Source organism: Aspergillus eucalypticola (genome assembly GCF_003184535.1).
Source record: "Aspergillus eucalypticola CBS 122712 chromosome Unknown BO83scaffold_24, whole genome shotgun sequence".
Taxonomy (NCBI): Eukaryota; Fungi; Ascomycota; class Eurotiomycetes; order Eurotiales; family Aspergillaceae; genus Aspergillus; species Aspergillus eucalypticola.
Window position 1 is genome coordinate 67,491 of NW_020290298.1, and position 18,901 is coordinate 86,391.

The window sequence follows — 18,901 nt, forward strand, 5'->3', positions numbered from 1 at the left end:
AGAGTTTCTGACAGTCCAAATTTTGGTGATCTAAGTTAAGCCATGCATGCGAGATATCCACCCCAGCGACTCATATCATAAGAATGAGACCTAACCTGCAGATGATAAGCGATACATCAGATATGACCCGAATGATTCGACAGCGGCCAATGGCACCAAAGCTGGTTGCCTTTCGGTAGTAGAGAATAGAGTGAAGCGATATTACCCATGGTGCCTTGAAGCATCAAACTTAATCAAATTGGGTTTAGGGAAATGTTCCCGAAGCAGTAGGAAGTGGTGGGGCACGGCAGCATCACGGGACGATCGATCCCCGCTAGAATCATGTGACGGAGTAATGCTGTTCAAGCTCACTCAGCGATGACGGTTAATAATCATCCGGACTTGGTTCGGGAAGGGCAAACAAACCTAGGTGGGCCTCAAACCAGAGGGCCAGAAGGGATAAAACAGTTTGTTCGACAACAGACTATCAAAAAGGGCAAGCAGCTGTCGAGCGAATCGAACCTTGGCGCTTCGGCGGGTGGGACCCGACTAGGGGCAGCTGAAACCGACTCCACCCGGTACGTTCGTATTGTGTCAAACCGGTTTTTCGCTTTCCGTACCAAGGAAGTTGCCAACGTTCGTCGTCATAATTCCCACCACTGGGATTAACCTGCTGGAGTTATCTGGCGGTTGGGAAATGAGCATCATCAACAGTTATGCCATCCAGGCAACCTGTCTGGACGATCGCTTCTTCGTCCAACGGTAGATATGCAATGCACCCAGCCGGTCTCCAGACGGCTCGGGGCGGACCCTCCCAACTGCAAACTGCGAGGGATGTGGTTGGCGCAGCTCAAGAGACAGAAATGTCCAGCGTCTCCCCATACATAACGTCACCGCGGATGCAGCTTCTATGGAGACACATGTATGTAGGAATGACCTATCATGATTGAAAAAGTACTATGCAACAAGGCGACGAAATAGGCACCTTGTAGATGATAGATAGATGGGATGTTGTTGAGACTGCGCGAGACTCTTGCAGACTGCCTGACTTGATCGCCCCTGCAACCGTTGTGTAACCCCGTCTCGGGGTGAAGAGGAACGCAAAGCCATTGTGAACTCTACAGGCTGCATTGGCGTACTTTTTCTACATGACACCACACTCCGAGGTCATCCGCAAGTGCCTCAACTGATTGCACTAGACATATACAGAATCATCAACCTCAAACGCCGTTGGTGAGACTGATCTCATCCTGGCGTCAGACTGAAACCCATCGTGTACCAAGTAAAAAAACCGAGCCAGTTGTAATCAGAATACGGTACCTGAAATTAGCTGTGAAATTAGCACGGCAAGGCGTTTAGCTTACCGGACAGGGTCCGTAATAACCTGGATGGATTTTAATTTTCTACTTCACGACTTCGCTGGAAATCGTACACGCTAGACTCGATCGAGGCCCGCAGCGATTTTCCCCTTTTCCCTTTCGGCTCTCGCTTTTTATTCTTCGTCGTCGTCGTCGTCCACCTCCTCTTCTTCTGACTCTCTCTCTCGCTCTTGTTTTACGTCGTGAGATGAAGTCTCGGATTGATCCTCTGGCAGGTTCGTGAGACTAGGTTGATGGACTGCTGCATCGCGCGCTGCCGGGGCGACTATTAACTTGGCCTGCACTTTTCTTTTCCATCCGCTCGTTTCACTTCGCGCCTGACGGGGCAGCTCGACCGCTTGACCGGTCTCTTCACTCGTTCACCACTGCCCTGCAGTCTTTCTCTACGCGCTTACTCTATTCTCGTTGCTTTTTCCTCCTCTTCAACTCGCCTCCCTTTGCCTCTTCACCCATCCTTATCAACTATCGTCCGCCCGCCCGCCCCTGAAATCAGTCCTCGACTGCGTCTTTCCATTCTACACTCACCGACCAATGTCCAGCGGGAACTGGGATCTATCATCTCGTGGCCATGGTCACAGGAAATGGAGACTTTCGATATCCGCCCCTTGCAGGCGCGCATGATATCCCCAGCCGACGCAGGATCCCGAACCCTCCCCGCCTAGATCCGTTGAGACTTAATCCTCCCTTTCCACGCCCCTCGACCGCCGACGGCGTTCGCCCTCCTCCCTCTCAGCGCCCCCCGTGCCTTCCCCGCGACTGCACCCTGCACAGGTGGCTGCTGCCGATCCATCATGGCGCTCCCCTTCGCCTCAACCCAGAGATGATGACTATTTCGTCCCCTGCAAGCCCGCCCTCCGTACGCCAACATTCCCAGTATCACCAGGTCATCGTCCGGGATATCCTTCCAGAGAGACTGAATTCGAACGCCCACCGCCCCGGAAGCTTCCGCCAGGCGCACCAGGATTGCGCATCTCCATGTCTACCTCCAAATTGCACAATCGACGCCAACGGCCCCCTCGGTCACGAGAACGGTACCCAGATGATGCGTATGGATTGGCATTGCCGCGCGTCGCGCCTCCGGGGAGCTATGCAGACGCACATGGAGATGATGCACTGCGATCTAGTGTCAACTCCGCCATGACATCGCGATCCAGCATCGAGCAAGCCAGCGGAACTGAGCGCAGTAGTGTTCTCACCAAGAGTAGTTCGATTACCGACCTATCTCCTGACACGCCCGATGGACCTTGTGAAAAGGATGGGGGCATGAGTGTGGAAGATGCCATATCCATGTACCTCGACGGTTTCAGTGATGTGACGGAGGAACCTGGAACGCCAGATATATATGACGACGAGAAAGTGAGACCGTGGAGCCCGTGTCCGCCCACGGAATATACGCTCGATGATGGTCACACTTCCGATGAGCATTCGCCCGATATGGATCCTACTGAGGATCTTCCGCCTGTACCACCGCTCCCTGAGCTGAGTGCCCCTGTACGGGGGCCACTAAGCGATCGCCATGAGGGGGAGGAAGTCCCACATGAAGAGCCACCCGTTGAGACACCATTAAAATCTCCCGGGGTTGAGCGTCAAGAAAGAAAGGTCGTGCTGCCCGGAATGGTGCCTCCGCCCCTCCTGTTGGGAACGGACTCGCGCGATCGCTACGGGTTCCGAAAGGCTACCCATCATGTGACGCTTGCCCAGTGGGAGGCTTGGAACAGCTCATACTCCGACTTTGCCGCGAACCAGCGAATCAAGTGGGTGGAACTGCTCCGCCAACATCGGCTGCCGATCACAGATCCGATCTCCTTCCCGCCAAAATCAAACAAAGTCAAGAAGTTTGTGCGCAAGGGAATTCCTTCGGAGTATCGAGGAGCCGCCTGGTTCTTCTACGCTGGCGGGTATGAGCATCTGAACCGGAATCCCGGGCTCTACGACCAGCTTGTCCGGCAGGCCATGGATTCCCCAAGCAACGACGACAAGGAACACATTGAACGCGACTTACATCGGACGTTCCCGGATAACATCCACTTCAAACCTGAATCGGTCGAACAGTACGGAGGCTCCAGCGCTGGCGCTGGAAGCAGCAACCCGAAACACGAGTCCGTGACGGTTGAGACAGAGATGATCCAGTCGCTCCGGCGCGTGCTGTATGCATTCGCCGTGCACAACCCCCAGATCGGATATACGCAGTCGCTAAACTTCATCACGGGGTTGCTGCTGCTGTTCATGCCGGAAGAGAAGGCGTTTTGGATGCTGCACATTATCAGCTCGGTGTATCTCCCAAGCACGCACGAGATCAGCTTGGAGGGCGCTAACATCGACCTGTGGATTCTCATGGTGCTGCTCAAGGAGACGTCGCCACATGTGTACAACAAGATCGCTGGCGGGCTCGGTGGCGGCTCGCGGGCGCCCGCGCTGACGGTGACGTCGCGTCTGCCGGACATAACGCTCGGGCTGACGAACTGGCTGATGTCGGTGTTCATCGGGACGTTGCCCCTGGAGACCACACTGCGGGTGTGGGATGTGTTCTTCTACGAAGGGTCCAAGACGTTTTTCCGCGTGTCACTGGCCATCTTCAAGTCGTGCGAGCGAGAGATCATGGCAGTATCGGATCCAATGGAGGTATTCCAGGTGGTGCAGACAGTGCCGAAGAAGCTGCTGGACGCCAATACTCTGATGGACGACTGTTTCGTGCGACGACATCGGGTTGGACAAGGCCGCATCGACGAGCTGCGCGCCGCGCGACGGGCAGCAGTTCGACACGAGAACATGCGGCGGTCGCGGGCGTGGAACAAAGGGCAGATCCAGGCAGCGACAGACGAGTGGCCAGGACGATCGCGAACACCTATCCCAGGCATCGAGCGCAAGATCGGGGATTCGTGGCGACACATGCGGAACCATGCATTTCGGTAGGAGCTGAGGAGTGATGGTTGGCTTTTATTGATACCCCCAAGCAGCTTTATTGTATTTGAACCGGTCAGTCCACCGTTTACCTGGTCCGGACTATCTATTTGTACTCTGCGACCTCTTAATCTTAATAGACTCGCGGGTTTCAGGGCGCAGGCCGGATGGACTGACGACATGCCTGACGATGTTACATGTACATACTGCATATTAGCTTAGATATATGAGTGGCATTGATTCACATATTTCCATTTTCTAATGTTTCATCATTTACCATCATTTACATTCATTTGAGGTGACTTCAGGGAGAGGAATTAAGTTTGAGGATCCGTGGGGAGCCAACACAGCGGTCGAACCCGCCTCGATGACGCGCTCGAGCTGCAGTGCAACCCTCTCCTGCCCGGATTGTGACGTTGACTTTCTCTCCAGATAATGAGGTGTTTTTCACCTCTGAATCTCTCCTTTTTGGCACCTACAGCACGCAATCATGAGTGGCCAGGCATCCAGCTATTACAATGCTAACCAGAGCTTTGGCGATCAGCCTCAGCCTCAGCCACCGCAGCAGCAACAACAATATGCCTACTACAACTACAACCAAGCTCCCCAGCCAGCACCCAACCAACACAATGGCGGCGATTATCGAGGACCTGAACCAAAACCTCCTCAGGGACCCCCTCAGGGACCTCCACCAACCTACAACCAAGCCGTATATGGGTTTGACGAAGCTTTCCAAGTCGAGCGACCCAAATACAATGACATCTGGGCGGGACTTCTAGTAGGATAACCCGATTCATCCATACAAAGCTTCACAACTAAAACTGCTGGCAGTTCATCGCCGTGTTCCTCGGCTACGTGGCCGTGTCCGGTGTGACCATCCATCGCTATGCGAAATACAAAGGCTTCAGCGGCGGCGGCATCTATGATGCAACCAACGACTTCTCCCTTAACACCAACACCCTCGTGCTCTTCATCTTCGTCCTCTGCGTGGCTCTCGCCTTCTCGTATGCCTACTTCCTCGGTGCGCGGTACTTCTCCAAGCTCTTCATCTGGGTCACGGGCATCCTGAACATCGTCTTCGCCCTCGCCACCGGCATCTACTACATCGTCCGCGGACAATATGGTGGCGGCATCGTCTTCCTCATCTTCGGCGTCTTCGCTATCGTCTGCTTCATCAGCTGGATCCCCCGCATTCCCTTCACGGCCTACATGATGGAGGTTTCCATCGACGTCTCGCGCCAATACGGCCACATGTTCCTGGTGAGCACTATCGGCGGCCTAGTGGCGGTCGCCTTCGCCGCCTGGTTCTCCGTCACGCTCGTCTCCATCTACGTCGCCTACGAGCCCGATAGCACCGGCGTCAACCCGGCCTGCTCCAACGGCTCCGGCGGCTGCAGCACCGCCCGCGTCATTGGTCTAGTCGTCTACGTCACCTTCGCCATGTACTGGTTCAGCGAATGGCTCAAGAACACCGTGCACACCACCATCGCAGGCGTTTATGGCTCCTGGTACTTCTTCGCCAACTCACCCCAGGGCATGCCGCACGGTGCAACGCGCGGCGCCTTCCGGCGCGCCACCACCTACTCCTTCGGCAGCATCAGTTTCGGCTCACTCATCCTCGCCGTTATCCAAATGCTCCGGCAGGCGTGCTCCATCGCCCAGCAGCAGGAAGCCGCCCAGGGCAGCATTATCGGTAGCATTGGGTTCTGGGTTTTGGGCTGTTTCATCTCCTTGCTCGATTGGCTCGTTACGTTCTTTAACCGCTACGCTTTCTGCCATATCGCCCTGTACGGGAAAGCATATATCCCCTCTGCTAAGGATACGTGGAAGATGATGAAGGACCGTGGCGTGGATGCACTGGTCAATGATTGTCTGGTGGGGCCGGTGATAACGATGGGGTCGGTGTTCGTGTCGTACGTGTGTGCGCTACTGGCTTATCTGTACCTCCAGTTCACGAACCCGGGGTATAACCAAGGAGGCGATTTCACGGCGGTCATTATGGCGTTTGCGTTTGTCATTGGATTGCAGATCTGTCAGATCTTTATGACGCCGGTGAGTAGTGGCATTGAAACGATCTTTGCTGCTATGGCGTGGGATCCGCAGGTCCTGGTACATGATCATTCCGACATGTATTATCGCTTGGTGCAGTTGTATCCGAAGGTGCAGCAGGCGATTCATGCGTGATAGATAGATAGCAGTATGGTAGTGAGAATTTTGTGTTCTTGACAGTATCAACTTCAATTCAGATATAAAGAGAGAGAGAGAGACTATACTAAACTATACTAAATCATACTACACATATCATACTCATACTCATAACATAATCTCACCTCCCCTTTCCCATCTTTTCTCCCCCAACAAGATCATTCATGAAATAGACAGATCAAAGAACCAAACCCACCCCCACAACCCCACCGCAACCCCCATCAACAAACCCCCAACTCCTCCTACCCTACTCGCACCCCCCTCAAACAACGCCCCAGTTCCATTATTCACCCCATTCACCCCATCAACCCGACTCGCATCCACCCCACTAGGCATCGACATCACCACCGACGACGACGACACCACCGCTCCTGACGTCTCCGCCGCCTGCGTTCCAAAAAGCCTTGCTGATGTACCGGTAGCAGCAGCAGCAGCAGCAGCAGTAGCGGCAGTTCCACTCTCCATTCTCAACTCCGAGGCATGCGCATCCCCAGTAGCGGTTGCATGCTCACATGCACAGTCCGTCACTGTCTCCGTGTACATCTTGTATACTACGTTTGGGTTCGTGGCGTCTGTCATGTGCACCCCGTGATGCTCGGTTATAGTCGCCGGTGATTCGATGCGCGCTTCTGAGGTCTTGGTTTCGGTTTTGGTTTTGGTAGTCGCTTCGATGCGGTCCTCCGGGGAGTCTGAGGTGTCGTCTGTCGACTCGGTGGTGGTGGTTGTGTCGGATGAGGATGTGTCGGCGTTGGGGTCAGGGGTGGATGGTGCGTATGCGCGCTTTGAGGCTTTGTAGTAGTTGGAGTGTTTGGGTGTGAATATGTTGCCGCTGTTGCCGTTTCCATTACCATTACCATTCCCATTACCATTGCCATTTCCGTTGCCGTTGCCGTTGCCGTTGCCATTACCGTTTCCATTCCCATTTCCGTTGCCGTTGCCATTGCCATCTGTACTGGCACCAGAGCTGGTCGTATCAACCCGCATCATGGGACTACTTCCCTTGCGTGCGTCAATGGGGACGTCGGTGTCGCTGCATACGTAGTCGGGGATGTTGGATGGTGCTATCATCATCTCTGATTAGCATTATTCTCCCTATTCTCCCTATTTGCCCTTTTTTTTTTTTTTTTTTTTTTTTTTTTTTTTTTTTTTTTTTTTTTTTTTTTTTCACAGAACATAAAGGGGTAGGGGAGGGGGGAGAAAATAGACGTACAAACACCCTCACTCGCACAACTCTCCAAAGTCTTCCGACCCAGCGAGGACGGATCAAACGGTGCATTGCAGAAGCAGTCTAGTACTGAGGGGGAGGTACAATCTGCACTGCGGGAATAGGTTTCTGCGATGGAGGACTATAGCTCATTCGTTTATTAGTTGAGCTCAGTAGTCAAAATGATTGTACGTAAGTGAGAGGGGAGAATGGCTAAGTTATGGATGATGGGAATATACATACAGCACATTGCAAATACCCCAAGTCCCCATTAGTAGTAGTAGATGTAGCTGCCGCGAGGGAGAGTGTGGATAAGAAGAGGAGTTTATGCATCTTGATAAGAGTCGTTATTATTCTTCAGTACTGTATTCTTGGTGTTGAGTTGGTCGTTGAGATAGGTGAAGTTGTCGTGTCTCATACTCTCTCTATATATCTAAGACATTTTATTAAACTCGGAGTATTAATTTATTATTAAGTAGGTGGGTAGGTATAAGGGGTGGCAACATCCCTTGAATTCCAGTCCTGAGGCAATGATATCGGGGAAAAATTGTGTGTCGAATGATCGATGGAGTGGTGGAAGGTTTGGTCTGGAATGTGAGTTGGGTATGTATGAATGTATCATGTTGACTTTTGACGACACGGTACGGGTGGGAGGGAGGTATGTTTCGAATAGTACTTACTGGTGCTTGCTGGTTCGTGTTGTTATTATTCTGCGATCATCTATTTATTTGTTTGATTTGATGTTCGTGGAGGATGTTTGTGAGTTGAATTGGTGTTATAGATTGATTGGGGAAGGTAGAGAGTACTAGCGATATAACTAACCTGTTGTCATGAGATTAACAAACCCAACAGGCAATTGCCATACCCTTCTATTGATCAGCATCTGTTTAAATTAACTCTTTACTAACGCTTGACGGGGGCTGGTAGTGGAATTCTTATCACAATTTGGCTCTTGACTTCATCTACGAAATCCCTGCGAGTATCATGACATCAAGGAATGCAATCTACTTCAAACCATAGGTGTATAATCCATCTCATCCTACGAAATAGGACTATCAGTGGCACAACACCGAGTCAGGTTCACCACCATCCAAGCAATCCCCTTGACAACCATCGTCAGTCCGTGCACTACCACATTGAACCCCCAGAACAACACCCGCAAGCATCCCCATGTAATCCGCGGAAGCTCCTCGCCCTCCCGTGAGCCTTCCTGGTATCGCCCGTACTTGACCATGTCGAACTCCTCTATAATGGCTTTTTGGGCCTTCGGCTTCTTGGGTCCTTGTTTCCAAAAGTGGTACCACTTTCGACTATCAGATTTGGGCTGCGATGTTACCTTTGACCATAGCTGGCTACCTTCTTTAGCGTCTTCCTGCTCTGCTAGGGCAGTGATCAACTCCTCTCTAGGGGTTGATAAGGGGGAAGTCGAGGGCCGCCCCTGGTCATAAACCTTAAGTCCCTCAATAACAGGCCTTGTAGACTCATCAGACACCGCCACAGTCAGTAGCGCAGAAACGAGGCAATCAACAGCATACAACGACGGTATCGTCGCCACAATCGACCCTGTAGCTAGCGACAATGTCATAGTCCTCAGATCCAACGACGCCAAAGGCTCATCGGCATCTGTCAGTGGAAGCGTGGATGTGCGAGGCGTAGCCGCCATGGCGCCCGTCTCAACAGCGTTGGCTGGCAGAGGGGTAGTAACCAGAATGGTGGGTGGTTGGCTGCAATCCCCCTCCATGGACAGACTAGAAACTGTGATGTGTAGGACGCCGGAATATTTCGAGCGTACTGGCGACAGAGGAATGCCAGCAGCACCAACCAGCGCGGGAGGCTGCTGCTTGCACAGCGCGGGGTGGTGAAGCTCGTACACTCGCTTCGATTGGTTCCATAGCAATCTGCAGGATTCCTGAGCTGCTGCTCGCTTGAGTGTTTCTCCTTCTGCTTTGGTCGCCTCCACGGGTGAGAGGCGGAGCTCTTCTGCCACCTCTGCGGCTTGGTCTATCGCTAGGATGGCGGCGAGGCGCGGGAAGAGGATTGAAACCAGGCCATCGCAGGGAGGCTGGCGGCGAGATTTGTCTTCGAGTTTTAGGTTCATTACGGGGACGCTGCTGTCCTGTTTGGACGGATGTTTCCGGATGATCGATATGTCGTTTGCTGAAGTAGCCCTCAGTGTATAAAACGGTGATTTGGGGTCTCCGAAAGTAAGTGTATTGGCGTCGATCCTGTAGGGGTCAGATCTGCCATAGTAAATCTAGGACTGTACATACCGATCAACACACAGATTAAAGGTTCCAGGCAGGCTTTGTGGGCGTTGGCCGTTGGCAATTTCCCATAGACTCTGCAGCTCTTCCTGCGTAGAACATCTCTCCACTGGATCAAGCACACCGGCAGGAAAGTACAGCACGCTGGCGGGAACTGTCTTGGGTCCAAGGGCGCGATCTATCTCCGGAGGTGGTGTCTCTGTCTCAGACCTGGATAGTTCCCAGTGAGAATTGAAGGAAGGCTCAGGATAGTCGTGCTGCTGATTCATCGGATGGTCGTAGTTATATCGAGGGAATGTAGATTTCATTGGCACCACCGGAGCTGCCGCGGGTGAGCTGCTCTTGAGTGAAGCAGATCTGACCGAGTGTGAAGGAGAGCCAACTCTCTCTGCCGGCCGCTTGTGGCGGTCATGTCGTAGAGGAGATTTGGACGTCTCACGCTCTCGTATTGTGTCTGGAATGGATACTGGGTTCGACCTGGACATGGCCTTTGGCGGCGGTCTGATACTAGTATGGGTATCCTGAATAAGTTTGAAGATCACAGCTTCTGTCGGACTACTCTTGTCACGTATCTCCTCCATGGGTCGCATCTCTGTTTGTGTCTTTATGGCTGGCTTTTTCGGGACTCTTGGCAATTCCTTTAATGGTCTGCTATTCGAGGGTGATGGGAAGAGTTGGAACTGACTCATGGTCATGGACTTGCTCCTTAGTCACGTAAAATCAATGGGACTTGCGTCCTTGAAGCTAATACCTATTACTTCAATTAAGAAAGGAAAGGAAAGGTCAAGGGTGCTTCGTTTGAGTCTTGAACAACGGTGGTATAGTGCGGATATATAAGCTCACCTGTATAGACGCCCACCAACATCAAGCCCAGCTGGCGGGCACGGGCCCCGATCTGTCCATACTAATGGGTCAAAGCATAGTACATCGACGGCGGCAAGGGTCCAAACAAGAGAGGCTGCAGTAGCGTGAAGAATATGCACCGTAGTGGAAGAAACCTGATTGCTTGGGTCGGCGCTTAGCCTCGACTTCTCGCTGGATCGGACAGCGGGCACGGTGTGGCTGGACTCAGCCCGGCGCTTCGGACCATACCAACGATCATGATTCGGCGTAGGGAAGCGCTGAAGCTAATAACCAGTAACTGTGACTGGTTAGTGGTCGCAGGGTACGGTGACGAAAGGTGATGGACTCTATTTCTCTGTTTACTCGAAACATCACCTATCGGTGAAGCATAGTCGGTTACCGAAAAGGGAACAGCCCCGACGATATAGAGATAACAGGGTGACTTGACTCCCATAAACCCTCACAGCAGCAGCTTGAGTAGAAATTGTTATGCTATGTCATTGGCCATATTTCACATGTCCTGGCACTCAATAATATACACGGCACAGTCTATCATACAGTCTAATCGCTCATACTACATACCCTCATCATGAACACGGAATGTCAGCCCCTCGGCCATAGCAATCGCTCCCTCCATATTGCCCTTGTTGTACAAGAACAAGCCCTGTAAAGCAGCGGCGCTGGTGCTCTTCGTCCGATCAGCCTTGACGCCGTTCTCGTCCTCGATCAGCCCTAATTCTTGTAGCCGGTCGAGGAAGACCTGTCGATTGGTGCCACTCGGGTCAAGCTCTCCGTAGAACCGGTCCCAGAGACAGCCGACTTGATAGCGAGTCACTTCGCCCAGACGCACCGTCATGTCCACGCGACCCGGTCGGACTAGCGCCTCGTCAAGTCGTTCGACGTGGTTGGTGGTGAGGAAGATAATCCGTTCCTCGGCGCTTGCAACGCCATCCAGAGCATTCAGAAGACCCGAGAATGTAACATTGGCTCCACGATAACCGTCCTCGTCCGTTTGAGTCCGGCGATTCGAGAACGCAGCATCTACATCCTCGAGCAAAACCAGGGTTCGGTTTGGAACAATTGTCAGAAGGTGATTCAGCCGATCATCCGTCAGTCCCCGTTCGCTGAGGTTCAAGATGGCAATATCGTAGTCCAATTCGCCCGCCAAGGCTTGGATGAACGAACTCTTACCCGTTCCCGGGGGCCCGTAGAGGAGATAACCGCGGCGGTAGGGGATACCTCGGTCGTGATACCATTTGCCACTGCCCACGAAGTCCTGCACATCCTCCACAATTCGCTCTTTGACTCCTTCGTCGAGCACCACCGACTCCAACGGACGCTTCCGGCGCGGCTGTCCAAAAAGCTTCCATTCGGTGCCCCAGCTGTTGTATATAGATGTCTTGCCTTCGTGAGATTTGGCCGCATACGCATGCGCTTCAGTGAAGAGGTCCTCGAACACATGTCGATGCGAATAAAGCGTGGTCAGAGTGATGGTCTCCCACGGCCGGCCCGTGTGTAGGTCCTGAGACTTGGACTCTCGCATCCGGTTGACGAAGATGAACGCGTTCTTATAGCGCAAAACATGCCTTCCGGGTCCAGGTACCAGCGCGAAATGTGTATGTATCGCCCCATTGCTGTGCTCGACTTTTTGCGTTTGAATCGAGAGGTGGCGCATCCCGGGGGTCAGCCTCTGTAGTATGGACTCCATGAAACCAGACCTGCTGGCAGCGGAGCGGGCCGTATTAAGCTGCGATTGTTGGTATAGCGTCATCCAGTGAAGGAACCACGGGTAGGAGTCGTCCTTGATGCTGATTTCGACGTCGACAAGCATGCGCCGACGGAGGAGAGCGGCGCCATGGCGGAAGCCTTTTTGTGCAAGACTGACTCCGGCCCCCAGACCGGCAAGACCAAATCCCTATGAGTACAACTACCTGTTAGCGATTGGGTTTTGCAGCAGACATGGCTCCAACAGCTTGAGGAACTTACTGCGGTGAAGAAAGGATTGTTGGTTAGCTGGGAGAGAAGGCCTCCGTCGCCTGTAGGCTGCCCCGCTGCTTGGATGGCATCTTTCCGTTGCTGCGCAATCAGATCGCCAGGCGAAGGCAGCCCTGGAGTACTTGATGGTCCATTGGGGTCCATGCCAACAGAAGAACAATCATGCACCGCCACCTACAGTTGTCTGATTCCTTGAGCACATGTCCGCAATTGTTCCTGTCGGGGAGTCGGAGTTATGACGGGCCGAGATCGACTCGGGGTTTCACGGGCAATCGGAGAAGGAGAAGTCCTCGAGTGCTAAGACCTCTAAAACGAATGACCTTGGCTGCGTTGTCTACGCATCCCAGTCCAATAATATCACACCTTGGACTATCGTACATTAGGCGTCCGTAGACCCACGTAGTCTAAGCCCCAGATGTCTTCATGAAAGGCCACAACACAACCTATACGAGATAGGCAGAATATCGGCGATGTCATCACTCCGGCCCGGAGATAACGGGCTTTACACCGTCATCGCCGTTCCTCTTTTTTTATTCACCAAAAGGGGGACTGCGTTGAATCAAAGTCTGACATGGGCTGAAGCATGTTGAGTTATCGTATTTTCTGAGATCTACGGGCGGGAGTACCCATTTATTCTCATTGTTAAGGCAGCCGCCACCAAGCTTCGTATAAAACCTTCCCCGCCCTCGATTCTTGAAGATAATGCGAGCATTCCTGCGAGGCGTCTTTTGTTTCCGACAGGGCAGCACTTCTGGACCTAGATTGTCATCCCCACAGAGACGCAACATGAGCAAAGCTACTTCCGCAGCTTCAACGTCGGCAGCCCTCTATTCCCTAGCCGTTGTGCTCTCCCCAGCGTCTGAGGGACCTGAGGATGTTAAGGAGAAAGCTCACCATCTCAAAAATGGCTTTCAAAACCCCTGGGAGTATGTCATTTGTAGCGGTCGCATAAAATGATAGTATCTTGTTACTAACGTATTCCTGCAGCTCATGGCAATCTCCGACAGTTGGTAACGCTCTTCGCATGTGGGGGTAAGTTGCAAGTCTTTCCTAGATGTTTAGTATACAATTCTGACATCTGCATTGGAGGGGAATCATAACGGGGAAAATCAAGTTCCCGGACGTCACGCCTCCTACAGTGCCTGTTCAGCAGCCCAAGTTTCTGCCTGATCGGGAAACATCTGGTCTGCGGGCGACATGGCTTGGCCATGCTTGCTACTACGTCGAATTTCCCAATGGCCTACGAGTTCTGTTCGACCCGGTATTTGAGGACCGTTGCTCTCCGGTCTCCTTCATGGGCCCAAAGCGCTACACTGAGATGCCATGCCGCATCGAGGACATCCCAATTATCGATGCGGTTGTAATCTCCCACAACCATTACGATCATCTCTCTCATCCGACCGTCATGGAAATATCACGACGCCATCCCAATTGTCATTTCTTTGCACCCCTTGGCAATAAGGCGTGGTTCAGCAGCATTGGGATAGACAAAATGACTGAGCTCAATTGGTGGGACGAGCGAGACATTGTTCTTTCACCCTCGCATGAATCAGTCACCGAGGCCGGTGCCGGTGAGGGCCAGAGTTCAAACCAGTCTAACATCACAGCTCGCATCAGCTGCTTGCCTTCGCAGCATACAAGCAATCGGGGTGTGTTTGATCGATCAAAGACCCTGTGGGCGTCGTGGGGCATTGAAGCTGGAGGTCGGAAGCTGTGGTTTGCAGGGTATGTATGACTGCCTAGGAGATGCCTTTAATTATCTAACCAAGATGGTCATATAGAGACACAGGATATCGGAATGTGCCAATGCTTCCTGCCGGTACCGATGATCATGCTCCGGAGTACGATTTCCCCTCATGTCCCGCATTTAAACAAATTGGTCAATTCCGGGGGCCTTTTGACCTCGGATTGATCCCGATTGGCGCCTACTCACCCAGATGGTTTATGAGCCCTATGCATGCGGACCCTGATGATGCAGTGCAAATTTTCCGGGATACCAAATGCAAAAGAGCCATGGCTATTCATTGGGGAACTTGGGTCTTGACAGATGAAGATGTCCTTGAGCCACCAAAGAAACTGAAGGAGGCGCTCACCAAGTATGGCTATCCAGAGGTCGGGGCATTTGACGTTTGTGACATCGGCGAAAGTCGGGAATTCTAATGGTCATGTGCGCCTGGGAAAGTTTGGGGTACTTATTCTACTTACTTTAATATTGCTGTACGATAGCTGCATGTTGATCATTGTGCGTGCACCCGGATAGACGCTCACAACTCTATAATCCATACATATCTTTCTTCCCCTCACCGTCTTTTTTTTATACATGTGATGAGTCTCTAGATCAACCCTCCGAAATAGTCAATGCTCCTATCGAGTGCAAGGCCTCAAAAAGAGGCTCTGACCCATGTGATGGCACGGGCCTATTTACGGAGCGTGCCAGTGAATGACCCTGCACCAACAACGCGTTCAAGGTGCATACGGCGTTTCCCTTATTCCATTACTAGTCCGGGCAAACAAATATGATCGTACCCCCAGACCAGATGACCAATTGCAGCTGTTCTTTTTAAAAAGCTACTGGAGGCAATGACCCGTTTAGCAGTAAAGGTGATATGGGGAATGATCCGCTTCCCAAAAACTGAATTCACGTCAATAGGAGCCATATTTGTCTCAATTCTGCTGAATGACTCGAAGTTTCATCAGCTCAGTCGCCTCTATCCATCTCACTTATTTCATTTATCTCGTACATATATTTTTGGCCCCATCTCACCAACTGCTCAGCCTCTCATTTACCCGACCAGAACCCCATCCCCAGCGCGAGCTCTCACCACGTCAGCACACAACTAAAGATATCATGGCCATTATAATGCAGCAAAGCCCACAAGATGCCAGCTATTTCTGGCGAAGCAGTTCAGACACCTGGACGAGCAATCATGTATGGGAACCACAAGAGCGCAGACGCTCCATGGACGATGAAGAGGAAGTTCTCTACGAACTCGACGAAGTCGCCCTAGCACAACTACCACTGCATCTCCAACACAACATGCGTCAAATACAGCTGGAACGAATACGCAAACTACTGCACGACCGGGATCCGGACTTCGGGCTTGACCCCAGACCTGTACACCCTAATCCCTACGCGCAAACCTGGTTCAAGAACATGATGGCGCGACTCTCAGCAGACCAAGAGATGAATGAAGTCCACGAATGGCGCCAGTCAGTGCAGCTTGACGGCGAACCAGACGACACTACCTGGCCTCTGGTTCCACGGCAGTGGACAGGCAACAGACAGCACTATGATCGGAGAACCTGGCACTTTGATCATGCGACTTCGGGTGAAAATAGTTTCAACGCGTATTCGACAGGCAGCACACGTGTATGCAGTCTGCATGGTCTGGGGGTCAATGAGTTTGGATTCCGCCTATGCGAGTCTGGTTCACATGGTAGCAGAGACCAGAAGCAGGAGGTCGGAAAGGTCTCTTCGAAGCCTCGGAAGAGAAAATTGTCTCTTATTACGCATATGCGGGCTCATGTGCGTTTTCGGGTACGCAAGAGTGTTCAGAAGCTAAGCAAGATCCTGAAGAAGTGAACTAATTCCCCAACGTCGGGGTTGTGTCGTTGAATCAACTGAACATTTGGGGAAAAGTTTGGGTTTGTTTTCTTAGGAGTTTGGCGAAACGGGGCAAAGGGAATACCTGGATAGCGGGCGTTATGAAGCATCTGTGCAAGATGAGCCTTTTATTTTTTGCCTGATATGAATTACTCTTTAAGACCCAAAGGAAAGAAAGGGCGCGAACTATTCGATTCCATGGCATGCGATAATACTCTCCGTAGATAGATCAGGGGGAAAAGGATAGCACTAGACCCAAAGCAGAATGGTGGCGGTGAGCTCTTCTTGTCCGCAATCCCACTTCGAAAGGTGCGCTGGAAATTTGATGGGGACGGCGGGCAACAAAACAACTCCAGTTCCCCTCCACGAGCAGAAAGGCCCCTATCTTTGACCGCTTGTCGATCGGCTCCGGAGTTCACTCCATCTTTTCCTAGGAACCGTTTGAATTTCTCTCTTCCTTTTCCGACGCAAGTCAACAAACCACCGCCATCATGCAAGCACCGGTGGTGGTGATGAGTATGTCCCAATCGAGGGGAACTGCCCGGAACTTGGCTTCTGATTGCTAACACGGTTCTTTAGACACCAATGCTGGTGAGAGACAGGTTGGTCGTAAAGCCCAGCTGTCTAATATCGCTGCTGCGAAGACGTACGTGATTGATCCCCTCCCACTCTTCCCCGCTTCCGGCACTTCTGACACGGGGCCTGGCATTACAGTGTCGCGGATATTATTCGGTCATGTCTGGGACCCAAGGCTATGCTGAAGATGCTTCTCGACCCCATGGGCGGTATTGTTTTGACGAACGATGGACACGCTATTTTGAGAGAAATCGAGGTGTCGCACCCCGCTGCGAAGAGCATGATCGAGTTGAGTCGGACCCAGGACGAGGAAGTTGGTGATGGAACAACGACTGTTATCATTCTGGGTATGTGCTGGCTGAATTGTGCTTATCGCACGATGGACCTGATATTCTAAAGAGATGGATCGCTAACCTGTACCAGCTGGTGAGATGCTCGCTCAGGCCCTCCCCCAGCTCGAACGTAACATTCACCCCGTTGTCATCATCTCGGCTTTCAAGCGTGCTCTGGCCGACGCCCTTGCCATTGTGGAGGAAGTTTCGATACCCGTGGATATTGATGATGATAAGGCTATGTACACCCTCATTCAGTCGTCCATCGGCACGAAGTTCGTTTCCCGGTGGTCGGAGCTCATGTGCAGCCTCGCTCTGAAGGCGGTCCGGACCGTGTCTTTCGATGCTGGTGGTGGAAAGCGGGAGGTCGACATCAAGCGGTACGCTCGTGTTGAGAAGATTCCCGGTGGTCAGATTGAGGACAGTGAGGTTATCGACGGTGTCATGGTCAACAAGGACATCACCCACCCCAAGATGCGGAGGAGGATAGAGAACCCCCGTGTTCTGCTGCTCGACTGCCCGTTGGAATACAAGAAGGGTGAATCGCAGACGAACATCGAGATTACCAAGGAGGACGACTGGAACCGTATCCTGCAGATTGAAGAGGAACAGGTTAAGGCCATGTGCGATGCTATCATCGCCCTCAAGCCTGACGTTGTCATTACGGAGAAGGGTGTTTCAGGTATGGATTTAACTTCTATTTGCAGGCATTCGACTTGCTAACACTTCCCAGACCTTGCCCAGCACTACCTGGTGAAGGCCAACATCACCGCCCTCCGCCGTGTGAGAAAGACCGATAACAACCGTATCGCCAGAGCCACGGGTGCGACTATCGTGAACCGTGTCGACGACCTCCAGGAGTCCGACGTTGGAACTCAGTGCGGACTTTTCGAGATCGAGAAGATTGGCGACGAGTACTTCACCTTCCTCAGAAAGTGCCAGAACCCCAAGGCTTGCACTATCCTTCTCCGCGGCCCCTCCAAGGACATCATCAACGAGATCGAGCGGAACCTCCAGGACGCCATGGCCGTTGCCCGGAACGTCATCTTCCACCCCCGTCTTTCCCCCGGTGGTGGTGCTATTGAAATGGCTGTGTCTGTCAGGTTGAGCCAGTTGGCCAAGTCCATTGAGGGTGTCCAGCAATGGCCCTACAAGGCTGTTGCCGATGCCATGGAGGTTATCCCCAGAACGTTGGCACAGAACGCCGGTGCCAGCCCTATCCGTGTCCTCACCCGCATGAGGGCCAAGCACGTTGAGGGCCAGACCACATGGGGTCTGGACGGTGACTCCGGTGCCTTGGTGGACATGAAGGAGTATGGCGTCTGGGAGCCCGAGGCGGTTAAGCTTCAGAGCATCAAGACCGCTGTCGAGGTAAGCATAAGTACATCTTACTTTATATAAACTCACACTGACTCTCTTTCTCTCTAGTCCGCATGCTTGCTCCTCCGTGTCGACGATATCTGCAGTGGCAAGTCTGCTCAGCAGGCCGGTGCCGGTCTCGGTGTCGGTGGTGGAGATGATTAAATCAATTAAGACGAACCGAAATAAAACTGCGTACATAATGCTGCACGATTACCATTTGGACTTCTTGTATGAATATCCTAGACCAAAAATTACAA

The 18,901-nt window shown here is 52.4% G+C and overlaps 7 protein-coding genes across 7 annotated transcripts; 4 read left to right on the forward strand and 3 right to left on the reverse strand.

The window, feature by feature from the left end:
• Positions 1–2,333: 2,333 nt before the first annotated feature.
• BO83DRAFT_401389 (DUF580-domain-containing protein) lies at positions 2,334–6,443 on the forward strand (the record flags this gene model as incomplete). The annotated part of the gene is made up of 5 exons (XM_025533458.1): positions 2,334–4,267; positions 4,400–4,458; positions 4,692–4,699; positions 4,741–5,037; positions 5,091–6,443. 5 exons carry the CDS (start codon positions 2,334–2,336, stop codon positions 6,441–6,443), a joined length of 3,651 nt encoding a protein of 1,216 aa, XP_025385013.1.
• Positions 6,444–6,626: 183 nt separating this feature from the next.
• BO83DRAFT_366792 (extracellular serine rich protein) lies at positions 6,627–8,001 on the reverse strand (the record flags this gene model as incomplete). Its single annotated transcript, XM_025529729.1, has 3 exons — positions 6,627–7,525; positions 7,675–7,810; positions 7,912–8,001. The coding sequence occupies 3 exons, from the start codon at positions 7,999–8,001 to the stop codon at positions 6,627–6,629; spliced, it is 1,125 nt and encodes a 374-aa protein (XP_025385014.1).
• A 706-nt stretch (positions 8,002–8,707) lies between these two features.
• BO83DRAFT_366796 (uncharacterized protein) lies at positions 8,708–10,690 on the reverse strand (the record flags this gene model as incomplete). The annotated part of the gene is made up of 2 exons (XM_025529730.1): positions 9,939–10,690; positions 8,708–9,893 (listed from the first exon to the last, which is right to left on the reverse strand). Exons 1-2 carry the CDS (start codon positions 10,625–10,627, stop codon positions 8,708–8,710), a joined length of 1,875 nt encoding a protein of 624 aa, XP_025385015.1. The 5' UTR covers positions 10,628–10,690.
• A 577-nt stretch (positions 10,691–11,267) lies between these two features.
• BO83DRAFT_380917 (bifunctional AAA family ATPase chaperone/translocase BCS1) lies at positions 11,268–12,944 on the reverse strand. The gene is made up of 2 exons (XM_025531864.1): positions 12,762–12,944; positions 11,268–12,690 (listed from the first exon to the last, which is right to left on the reverse strand). The coding sequence occupies exons 1-2, from the start codon at positions 12,912–12,914 to the stop codon at positions 11,350–11,352; spliced, it is 1,494 nt and encodes a 497-aa protein (XP_025385016.1). The 5' UTR covers positions 12,915–12,944; the 3' UTR covers positions 11,268–11,349.
• Positions 12,945–13,360: 416 nt separating this feature from the next.
• Positions 13,361–15,189, forward strand: BO83DRAFT_106465 (putative Zn-dependent hydrolase/oxidoreductase family protein). The gene is made up of 4 exons (XM_025525896.1): positions 13,361–13,696; positions 13,758–13,802; positions 13,860–14,495; positions 14,552–15,189. Exons 1-4 carry the CDS (start codon positions 13,473–13,475, stop codon positions 14,928–14,930), a joined length of 1,284 nt encoding a protein of 427 aa, XP_025385017.1. The 5' UTR covers positions 13,361–13,472; the 3' UTR covers positions 14,931–15,189.
• Positions 15,190–15,618: 429 nt separating this feature from the next.
• On the forward strand, positions 15,619–16,353 carry BO83DRAFT_319841 (uncharacterized protein; the record flags this gene model as incomplete). The annotated part of the gene is made up of 1 exon (XM_025527794.1): positions 15,619–16,353. One exon carries the CDS (start codon positions 15,619–15,621, stop codon positions 16,351–16,353), a length of 735 nt encoding a protein of 244 aa, XP_025385018.1.
• Positions 16,354–16,709: 356 nt separating this feature from the next.
• BO83DRAFT_380919 (chaperonin-containing T-complex subunit CCT3) lies at positions 16,710–18,899 on the forward strand. Its single transcript, XM_025531865.1, has 6 exons — positions 16,710–16,890; positions 16,954–17,020; positions 17,089–17,297; positions 17,374–17,964; positions 18,016–18,653; positions 18,711–18,899. The coding sequence occupies exons 1-6, from the start codon at positions 16,866–16,868 to the stop codon at positions 18,804–18,806; spliced, it is 1,626 nt and encodes a 541-aa protein (XP_025385019.1). The 5' UTR covers positions 16,710–16,865; the 3' UTR covers positions 18,807–18,899.
• Positions 18,900–18,901: the final 2 nt, after the last annotated feature.

Bases quoted from the DNA above. Each gene is read 5' to 3' on its own strand.
- BO83DRAFT_106465 (XM_025525896.1), top strand. From the start codon at position 13,473: ATGCGAGCATTCCTGCGAGGCGTCTTTTGTTTCCGACAGGGCAGCACT. The intron at 13,697-13,757 runs GTATGTCATTTG...GTATTCCTGCAG, and splicing joins GGCTTTCAAAACCCCTGGGA to CTCATGGCAATCTCCGACAG. The intron at 13,803-13,859 runs GTAAGTTGCAAG...TCTGCATTGGAG, and splicing joins AACGCTCTTCGCATGTGGGG to GGGAATCATAACGGGGAAAA.
- BO83DRAFT_380917 (XM_025531864.1), bottom strand. From the start codon at position 12,914: ATGGACCCCAATGGACCATCAAGTACTCCAGGGCTGCCTTCGCCTGGC. The intron at 12,691-12,761 runs GTAAGTTCCTCA...TTGTACTCATAG, and splicing joins ACAATCCTTTCTTCACCGCA to GGATTTGGTCTTGCCGGTCT.
- BO83DRAFT_380919 (XM_025531865.1), top strand. From the start codon at position 16,866: ATGCAAGCACCGGTGGTGGTGATGA. The intron at 17,021-17,088 runs GTACGTGATTGA...CTGGCATTACAG, and splicing joins AATATCGCTGCTGCGAAGAC to TGTCGCGGATATTATTCGGT. The intron at 17,965-18,015 runs GTATGGATTTAA...AACACTTCCCAG, and splicing joins TACGGAGAAGGGTGTTTCAG to ACCTTGCCCAGCACTACCTG.